This window comes from Tachyglossus aculeatus, chromosome 7 (assembly GCF_015852505.1).
Source record: "Tachyglossus aculeatus isolate mTacAcu1 chromosome 7, mTacAcu1.pri, whole genome shotgun sequence".
In the NCBI taxonomy this organism is placed as follows: Eukaryota; Metazoa; Chordata; class Mammalia; order Monotremata; family Tachyglossidae; genus Tachyglossus; species Tachyglossus aculeatus.
This window is the reverse complement of record NC_052072.1, coordinates 35,076,339-35,090,499: the sequence shown is the minus strand read 5'-3', so window position 1 is coordinate 35,090,499 and position 14,161 is coordinate 35,076,339. Positions and strand designations below refer to the sequence as shown.

At 41.1% G+C, this 14,161-nt stretch overlaps 1 protein-coding gene across 6 annotated transcripts in view; it reads right to left on the bottom strand.

The window, feature by feature from the left end:
* DOCK10 (dedicator of cytokinesis 10) overlaps positions 1-13,273 on the bottom strand; it is a 247,672-nt gene extending 234,399 nt beyond the window's left edge. For all 6 annotated transcript variants that reach the window (XM_038748917.1, XM_038748915.1, XM_038748916.1 and 3 more), the window contains exon 1: positions 13,094-13,273. In XM_038748917.1, coding sequence (XP_038604845.1) covers positions 13,094-13,255 — 162 coding nt within the window. In that variant the 5' untranslated portion in view covers positions 13,256-13,273. The remainder of the gene's footprint in view (positions 1-13,093) is intronic.
* Positions 13,274-14,161: the final 888 nt, after the last annotated feature.

Here is a 14,161-nt window from a genome sequence, read left to right as displayed (position 1 = left end):
ACCAGCAAGCCAATTTGATTTGAGATGCAAGAAAAGGTATTTCACACTTCACTTCTCTTTTTTTCCCTTCAGTGAGCCCTTCCTTGCTTAGAACTCTCTTTGGCTTTTGATCAATGCTTTCCTTTCTTTTTTTTCTCCCTCACTTGCTTCACCCAATGGCCTTTCATTCCAGCAATACCTTTTGACTGGCCAGCTATCTTATTGAGTGTCTCAGTGTCTCTCTCCCACTCCCCATCTTTCTTTCCCTCTCCCTCACCACCTCTTCCCACCATCTCCTTTCTCTTCTTCTTTCTTTCCTTTTTTCACTCATTATATTTCTTGCTTTAAACGCTCACTCTCGTTTTCTAAAATGGGGAGGGAGAAGCGGGACTGCCTTACATACTGTTACAAACAAAATTTAAAAGGCCATGAGTACTCTTTAGGGATGAAATTTAATTTATTTCTGTAACCAAGGGGGAAGTACCAGTGCCAGTTCTATGGGGCTGAAAGTAGTTATGATCATTACAGCTGATGGGCTATGGAGGCAAGAGAATCATTTGATTGTGGCCTAGCAGAAAGGGCATGGGCCTGGCAGTTAGAGGACTTGGATTCTAATCCCAGCTTTGCCACTTGTCTGTGTGACCTTGGGCAAGTCACTCAACTTCTCTCTGCCTCAGTTGCCTCATCTGTAAAATGGGGATTAAGATAGTGAGCCCCACGTGGGACAGGGACTGTGTCCAACCTGATTATCTTGTGTCTACCCCAGCACTTAGAGCAGTGCTTGGAGCACAGTAAGTGCTTACCAAATACCACAATTATTACTATTTGATCCCCACAGTGGAGAAATAGTCTGTTGTCTCTATATTTCTGCTGTATAGGTTGACAACCTTTCATTTTGAGGGAGGAGTGGAGAGAGGGGCAGGATTTTAGGGGTGGGAAATGAGGTTCGAGAGGTTTCAGAGAACTATTAAGTCAGAAAACCATCATTTTGTGCCTTTTCAGCCCTGATTGGAAACTCTCAGGTATTGTCAGAGGCCTGGGATAAGGGAGCTTGGGAGTTCAATCAGAAAACTGTAGAGGTTCTCACCTTCATTGCCCCCACCATGTGGGCACCTATGTTCTTGTGGGTCGGTCCTCGGTGCTTAGTTAAGAATGGCAAGGGCCTGTTTCAGAAACTACCACCCAGATAGGCATCAGAAATCCTAAATTTAGTAGAAGCAAGGCCAAGTCAAAAGAGCACAAGTCTGGGAATAAGAGGATGTGGGTTCTAATTCCAGCTCCTTCATTTGCCTGCTGTGTGATCTTGGGCAAGATATTTAACTTCTCTGTGTCTCAGTTTTCTCACCTTTCAAATGGAGATTAAATAACCATCCTCCATCCCCCTGAGACTGTGAGCCCCATATAGGATAAGTTCCATTTCTGACCTGAATTTTTATTTTAAGTAGTCTGCACACAGTAATCGCTCGATAAATATCAATGATTAATTGATCTACTTCAGCATTCGGTACTGTCCACAAAGTACACAGTAAGTGCTTAAGAAATAACACAATTAGTATTATTAGTAATGGTACTAGGAAAGGGGGGGGGGGGTGTTCATTAAGTGCTTAAGAAATAACACAATTAGTATTATTAGTAATGGTACTAGGAAAGGAGGGGGGGTTCATACAGAGAGAGAGAGAGAGAGAGAGAGAGAGAGAGAGAAAGGTAGAAAGGGAGAGAAAAAGAAAGAAGGTACCTAATGCTCCCCTAAGGGTAATAATGAAACTTTCATCCCAACATCTGCTGGGCATAAGTGGGAGTGATTTGGACTGTGGTGTGGATGTTGATAAAGAGTCTCTCAGCAACATCCTCCTCATCTCTCTCCTGAGCTTCCCCATACCCAGAATCTTGCTCCCTCTACCCTGCGAGCTTGTTGTGTGCAGGGTATGTGTCCGATGTTATATTGTACTCTCCCAAGCACTTAGTACACTGCTTTGCACATGGTAAGCACTCAATAAATATGCTTATTAATAATAATAACAATAATATCAAATGATGGCGTTCAAGGGCAGAGGGAAAGTGATAATACTCCTACTTTGCAAACTGAAAGACTAGCTTGTAGCCTGCAACCATGTTGAAGCATTGATTATTTTGGGGAAGTAGATGAGACACATGTCAAGATAGCATTTCGAACTATGCACTTTTGGAAATATTCAATGGAAGTAATATATATATATATATATATATATAGCATGTGATTCAGTTCTGTTTTTTAATCTTGTTATGAGAACCTGATTTTTTGATAGGGTGGCTATTTATCTTCTTTTATACAGGACTGTGTTTTTCAGCTGGTGTGTTCTCTCCTTTCCAGTATGGCTATAATAATAATAATGATAATAATAATAATGATAGTATTTATTAAGCACTTACTGTGTGCCAGGCACTTCACAAAGCATTGGGGTGGATACGAGCAAATCAGGTGGGACACAGTCCCTGGCCCTCGTGAGGCTCACCGTCTCAACCCCCATTTTACAGATGAAGTAACTGAGGCCCAGAGAAGTGAAATGATATGGTCACACAGCAGACAAGTGGTGGAGGCAGGATTAGAACCCATGACCTTCAGCCTTCTAGGGCTGTGCTCTATCCATAAGGCCATGGCCCTTTCTACCTGGTGCTATGTATCAGAAGCAGCACCCATATTCCCAGAGACCTGGGAGGGGAAGACAAGCAGCGTGGTTCAGTGGAAAGAGCCCAGGCTTTGGAGTCAGAGGTCATGGGTTCAAATCCCTGCTCTGCCAATTGTCAGCTGTGTGACTGGGCAAGTCACTTCACTTCTCTGGGCCTCAGTGCCCTCATCTGTAAAATGGGGATTAAGACTGTGAGCCCCCCATGGGACAACCTGATCACCTTGTAACCTCCCCAGTGCTTAGAACCGTGCTTGGCACATAAATGCCATTAAAAAAAAAAAGACAAGGGCATTCAGGGCCAGGAAGGTGGGGAGTTAGGGAGTCAGGTGCTCCACTCTGGAATGGAGCACTGGTACAAGAATAACAGCCAGCATGTCCGTTCTGGTTTGAATTGATTCCTAGTAGGCTTTTATTTTTGGAGTCAAGCCACCTGGATCCGAAGGACTCCAGGACAGTACCCGAGCTGGATTGCCCATCACTGGCACATATGCCAAAAAACAGACTTTCTTGCCATGGTGCCAGCCCTAGCTTGAGGCTATGGTCTGGGGGTGGGCTTCTGGGTCCCAGGTAGTCAAGTCGGCCACCAGCCACACTGTCCACCCCTGCAGTGAGCCGGCACTCTTTGGGAGGTGTGTGGGAGTCACCCTGGGGACCTGCACTCCTGTGGCACAGGCTGTATGAAGGGCCGTAGAAGCTCTAGCCACAGCTTCAAATGCCTTATTCATTCATTCATTCAATCGTATTTATTGAGCGCTTACTGTGTGCAGAGCACTGTACTAAGCTCTTGGGAAGTCCAAGTTGGCAACAGTTGACGGTCCCTACCCAACAACGGGCTCACAGTCTAGGAGGGGGAGACAGACAACAAAACAAAACATGTGGACAGGTGTCAAGTTGTCAGAACAAACAGAAATAAAGCCAGATGCACATCATTAAGAAAATAAATAGCATAGTAAATACGTACAAGTAAAATAAATAGAGTAATAAATCTGTACAAACATGTATGCAGGTGCTGGGGGGAGGGGAAGGAGGTAGGGCGGGGGGGGGATGGGGAGGAGGAGAGGAAAAAGGGGGCTCAATCTGGGAAGGCCTTTTGGAGGAGGTGAGCTCTCAGTAGGTGAGCTCCCTCCAGCCCCCTTCCCCTTCTCCTCCAGCCCATGGGCTATCCCCAGTTTTGTTGGAAGAGCAAGGCATTTAAAGGAGCATTGGAGTGGCAGCTCCTTGAAATCCCTTGGCCCTGCCCTCTCATTCCAGGAGTTGAGTTATCCTCTCACCTCTGGCTCTAGACTCAGGTAACCTTGGAGAGACTGTCACAGGATATTAGAGTTCCACATAGGATTAGCACCTTTTTGAACTATGACCTATTTATCAGGCAAAATAATGCTAGATATCTGGGACAATCACCTTGTCACAAGCTCCTTCCCCTGGTCTAGCTGAAAATTGGAGGAGACATGCATATGTTAATGATGAAAATTGCCCACATCAGATTTCATCATACGATCTGCAGGTGTTTCAAATGTATCAGCAATGTGCCTAGTGCATAAAGAAGCAGCGTGGCTCAGTGGAAAGAGCACAGGCTTTGGAGTCAGAGGTCAGGGGTTCAAATCCTGGCTCTGCCAATTGTCAGCTGTGTGACTTTGGGCCAGTCACTTAACTTCTCTGGGCCTCAGTTTCCTCATCTGTAAAATGAGGATGAAGACTGTGACCCCCCCCCCCCCTCCGGGGGACAACCTGATCACCTTGTAACCTCCCCAGCGCTTAGAACAGTGCTTTGCACATAGTAAGCACTTAATAAATGCCATTATTATTATTATTATTATTATTATAAAGAATGGACCTTGGAGTCAGAAGGACCTGGGTTCTAATCCCAGCTCTACCAGCTGTCTGCTGTGTGACCCTGGGCAAGTCACTCAACTCCTCTGTGCCTCAGTTACCTCATCTGTAAAATGGCAATTAAGACTGTGAGCCCCACGTGGGACATGGACTGGGTCCAACCTGATTAGGTTGTATCTACTACAGTGCTTAGCACGGTGTCTGGCACAAAGTAAGCACTTAACAAATACCATTAAATTTAAAAAAAGCCAGATCCTGTCTTCAGGAACCAGTTAAAGGAGGTGGCTCATTAAAAGATTGTAGAATTAAACCCTTCAACTGGATGTAGGCAAATCAGACAGGCATTTGGGCACACTCATAATCCAGTCAAACAGTCAAATATACTTTAGGCAATTAGCATCCCTGTTATCACTAAGTTACCCCACATGCACAGCCAGTATTTCCTGCATCATAATCCATAGGGGCCTCCAGGGGCTACCCTACTTATCAGGCAGAAACTAAACAACCTGGGAAAAATACTAACCTTTATTAAATGGGTTGCTTTTTCTCTAAATAGTATATTTCAGTCAAATTAAGATAGCGTGAACCTTATGCCATTAAATACCATACTTATGTGTTTTCAAATCCATTTTAGTACTGGACAGAAGCTGAATGTCTTGTACCTATCAGTCTATCAGTTAAAGCATAAGGTCTTCGAGGTCCGGTACTTTGTCTCTTAATCAACTGTAATCATTCGATACAACAATATTATTTATTGAGCCCTAAGCCTCGGGAGAGTACAGTGCAATAGAGTTGGTAGACATGATCCCTGTCCTCAAGGAGTTGACAATCTAGTGGGGGAGACAGATAGAAGTGGCAGAATATAAGGATGTGTACCTAAGTGCTGGAGGTGGAGTGATTATCAATGTGCTTAAATAGTGAAGATGATGCAGAGGGGAGGATAATAGGATGAGGAAATGAGGGAAGGTCAGGAAAAGATATGATTTTAGTACGATCTTGAAGAGGGGGAAAATGGTGGTCTGTTGGATATGAATACTTAGTCAGTGGTATTTATTGAGGGCCTACTGAGTGTAAGAACCATGTTAAGTGCTTGGGAAAGTCTAGAGAGGCAAACCACACTTCCAGTGCCTATAAGGAATGTCCAAGCGTTCAGTGCAGTGCCCTGCACCCATTAGGCAATCAATAAATCCTAGTGATTGACTGATTTCCCTTTGGCCTTAAGGGGTTAAGACATCTCAAAGTAACTGCTGTTTAACTGTCTTACTCATGGGATACTGCTTCAGATTGGTAGATTGCTTTAAATAAATAAAAGGTGTTATGTGCTCGCAATAAAAATCAATCCACATGTGAATTAGGAATTAAATTGATGTGATGCATCATTTTTCCTCTTTCTTTATCCTTCACGGTTTGTGTAAAAGTACTGTTTTCCATAAGGTAAACGATAATTTTACTGAATTTAAAATAAACTTCATTGCACACAAATAGCTTTGCATTTTTAATAGAAAAGTGAATAGAAAAATAGTGAAAAATAATTGGTAGAGAGCATGACAACTAGGTTATATCATGGAATAAATTAATAAATGAAGGTCTTTAAGAGATAATTTAGGAGTATTTGCTTGAATAAGGAAACTAATTCATTTAAGTAACATTACAATGTTATGGTGAATTAACAATCCTGAGTTTCCATTTTCCCACACTCCAATATCAGGAAGCGGCACTAATTAAACTTCAACTATAACAGGCCAATTCATTTACCTAAGCATATCTGTGAAGAGTGTGACTGATTTGCCTATGTCTCCTTGAGTCGCCTAAAGTTTCATAGGATAAAATCAGGGTTTAGCATTCATCAAAACATTCTTTGAGACTGACTTCAGCCAAGCCTACAAAGCAGAAATAAAATGGAAAGCTGGCAGTCCCATCTACTCGCTATCATGCTCAGCACTTATATATTTCAGTTCTAACCTCAGCACTTTATATACCTATTTATATTTTTATATGTATTTTCATTTGTATATTCAATTATTTATCCAGATAGTTCATCCTGATACATTTGCACTACTTCCTGCTATACTGTTGTCCTTCCTCCCCCACTAGCTCTTTGTATCACTTTACATTAGACAAAACTTCTAGCATCTGATCCCACCTTACCTCTCTGTTGTCTCCTCTCACTCCCCAGCAGGCTTGTCTTGCTTCAAAAAAAACAAAACAGCTTTCTAGCTGTACCTCACCTCCATCCCTTCACTCACACTGATACCCTACGTTGGAACTCCCTTTCCACATAAGACTTCAGATCTTCCTACATTACAATGCCTACTGAAATCCCCCTTTTTTCAATCAGCTTTTCCCAGTTAATATCGCAGCACCCTGAGCAATATTATCTCAACAGCCAACTCTAGGACTTAAGATATTTACTCCCTTGTTAGCACTCATGAATGTATGCCTACTCAACTATTTTGATCACTATACATAATTTCTGTCTGTCTCTTCCATTGGAGGGTATGCTTCTTGTGAACAGGGAATTTGGCATTTTGCTATTCTGCACTTCACAAGCACAGAGTAGAGTTCATCACACCAAGTGGGTGCTTAAAAATGCTACTATCACTACTTCTACCACCTTACTAGGTTGTAAGCACTTTAAGAGCAAGGAACATATCTACTCTATTGTACTCTCCCATGTCCTTCATGCAGGACTCTGCACAGAATAAGGGCTAAATAAATACCATTGATCAATTGATTATTAGTACTCTTCCTCCTACTATTTGTAAATAATTTTGTCAGTCTTGCCCAACCTAATAATGAAGGGCAGTAACTGTGTGTCTTGCTTCTATTGTACTCTTCCAAGAACTTATTACATGGCTTTCCACTCAAGTAGATGCTCAATAAATATCACAAATGATGTGAGTGATACCTGGTGAATTTGCACATGACAGATAATCAAACTGAAAAAGTCATGCCTAAAATATCAAATCTGGGGATGGGTATGTCCGGGGGATAACTAGGCTGATTTCAATATTGTTCAAAAACACTACATAATTGTTCATCTCTACTCACTTATCCTATGGAAAGAGCATGGATCTCAGAGTCAAGAATCCTGCATTCTAATCCCAGGTCTATCTCTAACGTGCCGTATGACTTAAAGTAAATCATTTAACCTCTCTGGGCCTCAATAACATCATCTGTAAAATGGGGATAAATTACCAGTTCTCCCCACTTGAGATTATGAGTCCCAAGTATGATAAGAGGCTGTATTTAACCTGATGGTTTCGTATCTACTCCAATGTTCAGTGCACTGCTTGGTACCTGTTAAGCACTTAATAAAAACCATGATTATTATAGTCACTTTTTCCCTCACCATTTTTCTTTGTCCCTTTCCATGTGAGTGGGTGCATTGACTTAATTTTTTTTGAAATTTTTAATTTTTGAGTTCTATCAGTTTTTGTTCAGTAAAACCTGATGTAGTCATGTGCAAAATCATCAAAAGGGTCATGAAATCTTCTTTGAGCCTCCAAAGGGTTATGAATTAAAGATTTCCTAAGGCTCTAATCACCCTCAGTTCCTTCTAACACATAAGGAGAGGGGCTATTCAGAGCTACGTCCAACCCAATTTGCTTGTATCCACCCCAGCACTTAGTGCAGTGCATGAAACATAATATGCAGTGAACAAATACCATAGTTATTATTATTATTATTGTTCACTTAGTGCAGCCAGGGAATCTTTTTTTAAAATCTGCTTACTGTCCACAAAGTATTGCTGACAATTTCCTCATTAATTTCATAATTTTCTCTTCTTCATAGTGGTCCTGTTTAAAGGGGAACCAATCAAAGTCATATTGCATTAAGTAGGATTTAATTTATGTTGGTCATTGTATATTAATTTAATGACATAAGCACTCCAATGTGTTTTGAACTCAATGTAATCTCTGATGGCCATTTTCATGATTTTCCCAAGTGTTCCATTAAACAAGAACAAGAATTGGGAGCTCAAGTGAAAAAAAAAATGGTTGGGTTAGTTGAGGTTGCTTATTTCCTGCATTTAGAAATGTTTACAAGTCAAGCCTTGCCCTTACCAAAGGAGACATATAGGGAAAACAACAACTTCCACAGCAATTACAACCTGAGAGAAAGAAAAAATGAATTTCCCAATTCATAAATAATATATACCTTCATATGAAGCTTCAAGGCTCTAAAAGTACTTTACCAACAGGGAAGTAGTAGCCTCCACATCTTAGATGGGAAACTTGAAAGCACAGAAAGATTTTATAGCATACCAGAGGGCAGAAAAGCACTACTCCACAGAAAGTCCATAATGAATACCCTCTCCTCCAGCCCCCACTAGTCCAATCTCTCCAGGTCAGGACAAGTTATATGTAACCAATCAGCAAAAGCGTAATACCTAAAATTCATTTCTCAACAGGTTTATCTAACTTCTCAGTACTGATCTACCAATCAACTCATCCCAGATATTAACCAGGAACACTAAACGGGACTCTAAACATGCTTTATGTAAATAAGCAACATTTTTTTTTGTGTGTGTGTGTGTGTGAGAGAGAGAGAGAGAGAGAGAGAGAGAGAGAAAGAGAGAGAGAGAGAGAGAAATGAGATAGTTAGGAGCCAAGGGGATAGGGAGAGAAGATAGATGTTCCACATTCCTCATTTTTTTGGGAAAAGCTTCAGAAAAGAATATTGGGAAGCATAGACTGTTTATGGAAAAGAGACTGTTCCCCTCAGTGAAACAAATCTTGCTTGTTTTGCTCATCTCTTATTAAATTTGGGCATGATGGTTTTTGTGGCATCCAAAATCAAAGAAAAGTTAAGATTTATGTAGTAAAGGTTTTCCTGGGAGTCTCTGGCTGACATAAAAGATAAGGACTAGCTATGTTTTCTCATTTCTTATGGTCAGTCTTCCTTATAGAGCAGACGAGCTCCTCCACTCACCACTGCTAAGTCACCTTCTGCGTGCAGCTCTGGTACCGAGTTCTTCCTTCCTTGTTCTTAGACCCAGCTCTTACCATACTGACTCTGGACTCAATCAATCATATTTGGTGAGCATTTACTGTGTGAACAGAACTGTACTAAGCACTTGGGAGACAGAGTTGGTAGATATGTCCCATGTCCACAACAAGCTTGCAGTCTAGAAGGGGAGACAGGCCCTAATATAAAGAAATTACAGACATGTACGTAAGTGCTGTGGGGCTGAGGGAGGGGTGAATAAAGGGAGTAAATGCAGTGAGCCTTCTGTTGGGTAGGGACCATCTCTATATGTTGCAAACTTGTACTTCCCAAGTGCTTAGTACAGTGCTTTGCACACTGTAAGTGCTCAATAAATACGATTGAATGAATGAATGAATGAAAGTGCAAGGGTGACTCAGAAGAGAGTGGGAGAAGAGGAAACAAGGGCTTAGTAGGGGAAGGCCTCTTGGAGGAGATGAAAGTGTTACGGCTTTCTGCTCCTGAAATCTGGCCTGGGACCTTACTTTACCCCTCCCGCCCAACCTACCTACATCTGCTTCAGCTTGGGCTCTGGAGTTAGCTACCTCAACTACTTCCTCTACAGGCCTATCCTAAATTGGTCGGTACCAGAGGAGTCACAAGGAGGAGAAGCAGCGTGGTCTAGGGGACAGAGCATGGGCCTGGGACTCAGAAGGACCATGGTTCTAATCCCGACTCTGCCACTTATCCGTTATGTGGCTTTGGGCAAGTCTCTTCACTGGACCTAGTGAGATTATCTGTAAAATGCGGATTATGACTGTGAGCCCTACGTGGGGCAGAGAATGTGTCCAACTTGATTTGCTTGTATCCACCCCAGGCACATAGTAAGTGCTTAATACATACCACAGTTATTATTATTAGGTCCTCAAGCAGCAATAGGAGCTGCCTATGGGAGTAGCCAGAAGGAGGAGCTGAAATGGAGATGCCTTCAGCTCAGGTAACTGCTTTCTGACCCAAAGAGGAGTACCTTCATTCCCACAATAGCTCTTTTCCCCTTCCCACCCATAAAGATCCTGGACATGACAGTGTCTCCCAGTACAAGGAGGAATCTTGGCCCTTCCCCATCAGGCTAAGTGTATGAATACAAGTGCTAGGAACAAAGAGTGAAAGTTTTTAGAGTTAGGAGAGTGGCTGGAAGCAAGAAGGCAGAAGAAAAAGAATATGTAATCAATATGTCTTGGTAGGAGAGTATTAAGAGGATGACTGCTTAAATAGATAAAGGAATGAGCACCAAATAGCAGTATCTCATATTGACTGGGATTTCTATAGAAGGTGTTGGGAACAAGACCAGTTTTCCTTGAACCAGAATCACAACAATTAAACACAGGCAGGCATGTTTCCTAAAGGAAGTGCGTTAATCCATTGTACGACAAGTCAGCCAATGTGGGTTATGATAGTCCCTTCACCTGGAAAACAAACTGGGGGGGACAATTAATACAACAGTAATATGGGAGCAGGTGAGGGAACATCAGTCTTAAAATTACTTAATCAGTTATCCAGGAGGACATAATTGAGCTTTTTTGGGCTGTTGGGGGACACAGTTGAGTTCTGAGGTCTGCTAGGGCAGACTGTCCCATAGTGGATTGAAATATTTTAGAGTGGAGTAGCTTTGAAGCCTGGGCCTCTGAGGAGCTCTGTCAGTCTCCTCCCAACCCAAAGCTCCACCTGTTGCCTTGAGGCTTGGCCTGGTCTGCATTGCTCTAAGGGAGCAGCCTCCCCTCAGTCACATCCTGTATACTTTGAGGAACAAGACCCAGTAAATCAATCATTCCCAGACTCTCCTGGGCATCCACTGATTCGTCCAGGGCTGCTTTCCCACACTGAGGAGGTGTTTGAAAAAAGACTTTTTCCTGAGTAGTAATCAATACCTTATTGCCCTGACAACGTTGTTTTAAACTATAACTGGATAAGTACTTTTTTCTCAGAGCATTTTACTCTCCCTGATTCACCACAACTTTATCATTTCCTTCTTTCTGGGACAGAACTTAATGAAAAGGATTAGCAAATTCAGATACCTCTCATTTTGATGCTAAGCCATTTTCTCTGAACTGAAGAGAAGGCACATGGTGAACTGAGAGTTAGAAGTGGAACCTCCTCTCTAACAGGTATATTTTACTCTCCTGTAATGAGTCTTTGCAGTTTGACAGAAAGCCGTTCAAAAGGCATTATTAAAGTTAATTTCCTGGGTGAGCTACAACTATTCCCTAAGTAATTCCCGCAGTTAAGTTTTAACATCTTTTTAATGAACCACCTTTAATTAAGGACTGCTCTAGAATGCAGATTGTTTTAAAGTTCTGTTTTAAAAATGATTACTCTTTAAGCTGATTTAATAGATAAAAGAAATGAAATCAGTGCATTTTTCTTTATATAATCGCAGTATGCATGTGGTACCACAGGTTGGAGGCAAAAATACTAGAGAAATGGAAAAAGTTCATTTCATCATCATTCCAAATACAGTGCTTGTAAAGCAAATGCACTTTTATGCAGTGTGTGAAATGCAGTAAACATGGTTGTAGCAGTATTTATATTTGTCATAAAATTGTGTACAAGTTTCCCCAAGAAGAAATTTCTAGTTTGTGAAATTAATCTAGATAACCTTTCTTTTGAATGCACTTGTGAGGCTACAGTGGTCATAAAGAACATCATTATGTTTCTTTTTTAAAAAATGCAAGTGCTGGAAATTGGCTTGTAGAAACTGGCATATATTGACCTTTAACAGTTTGCCTCTCTGAGGAACATGTCAAGTGGAAAGTCTTAATTAAAGATTTCTCAGGGTAAAGGCATTTTTTTAAAGTAACTACTGGATCAGTGCCTGATATCTGACATCTAAGAAAAAAGTCAATTGTGTTAAACTACTCAGACCCAACTATCGTCTAAATTTCTGAAACTTTAACACACTGTCTGCATCCTGGTGTGGAATTTCAGTGACTAAGCAGTTATATCTTCCCCATCAGAAATAAACCTTAAAATAAGAAAAGACTCTTTGTCCTACATCTTATACTTCCTGATCAAACAGAATCATAATGAATGATTGGCAGTGCTTTCTGAATTTAAATCAGGGACTAGATATAACAGGTGACAGCCAAAAGACAAAATCATGCATTCACAAGCAGCAACTTTCCCGAAAAGGCGGAGGCAAAACAAAGAATTCCGCTCTCCGCTAAAATATCAATTCTTAATTCTGAGGTGGTTTTGATATTTTCCATATAAAGAAGTGATTTTTACTTCAGAGAATTTGGATTAAGGATCTATAGGAGACAGTTTTGTCTAAATCTACAGATTTCTTTAAGAAAATAAAGCACGGCAATCAACCAATCTGTTCTGATTATCTCTTGGAATTCAAAGTCTGACAAGTATGCATACTGAATGAAATGGAAACCTCAAATGCTTCCTCTGTACTTCATCAAACAATAGTGTTGAAATCCTGGATAGAAGAGTATTTTAGAGAGCCAGTGCATTTTGCCTTTTCTGTGATGGCTAAAAAAAACCCCTCAACTCTTTTGAAAGAGATAGTAGAGAAGTACCTGGTGTCACACTAGCAAGTCTTCCTTATCTGTGTTCAAGCATTTCAAACAGAAACTACACTAAGAATTCTATCAGCCAGACCTGTTTTCCAAAGTATACCATACCATGATGATGAGGGTTCTGGGTCGGCTCATTTCATCCTCATTATCCAGGGACAGGATTTCATGTGACAATTCCTCCTGTCGTCGCCTACAAATATGAGGACAGTTCCTCTGTACCACAGCACGAAAGGCTTGAAGCAGAACAATGCTGGCAGCACAGCCCATAGCTGCATCCTGAAGCCTACAAAATAACTTCTATGTTTACGCTATGTTGGAAAAACAGTGGCTCCTTGTCTCTGGAATCAGACTACATTGCAGCTGCAGCCAGCTAGCTCTCCAATCGCTTCCTTGAGTCCTGATCATCTGATCACAACCAAATAGCTGGGATGCAGATATGGGAAAGATTTGATCCACTGAAACTAAACACATTCAGAAATATTACGAGAATGCCTCCTGTTTCTTCAATTCGTTTGGAATCTCATGTTGCCCGGTCATTACAACACTCCTCTGCTATGCTTGTTTCTCAGAATGGACAGAATCAAAAATACCAGTTCATGTAAATGATCTCTAATTATAAAGAACCGATAAGTGCATCAGCAAATGAACAGTTTCCCTGGAAAAATTACAAACAGCCTGATTAGCTAATAAAATCAGCACTGAGAATGCGTGCACATTCCGTTTTTAAACTGAGACATTTATAAAGTAAACCTTATTAAGGGATTTGAACAGAGTTTTATTCATTTTTTCTTTTTTAAAAACATCGCTTACAGTTTAGAAATGCAGTTGAACTCCTCTGAGATGTAAAATCTACTCTGGCAAAGGGATTGCAAAAATACGCACCACTTAAAGAAAAATCCATGTTAAAATATCCCTCATTCAATTAAGACACATCAGCGTTTAACTATCTGAGACTTTCAATGGTTGAGTTGTTCTGTTCCCACTCATGCAGTTGTTTTGCAGACTATCACATTTTTACATTTACATAGGCAGTTTGTTTGGTACAAAGGAGATCGGCTAATGAGGACGTGCACTGAGCCACACAGGCTGACTTCCTAAGATAGATAACAGTAAAGCACATTAACGGTCTATCAATAGGAATTTCAGACAGGATAGAAGCTCCCCCTCAGTAGT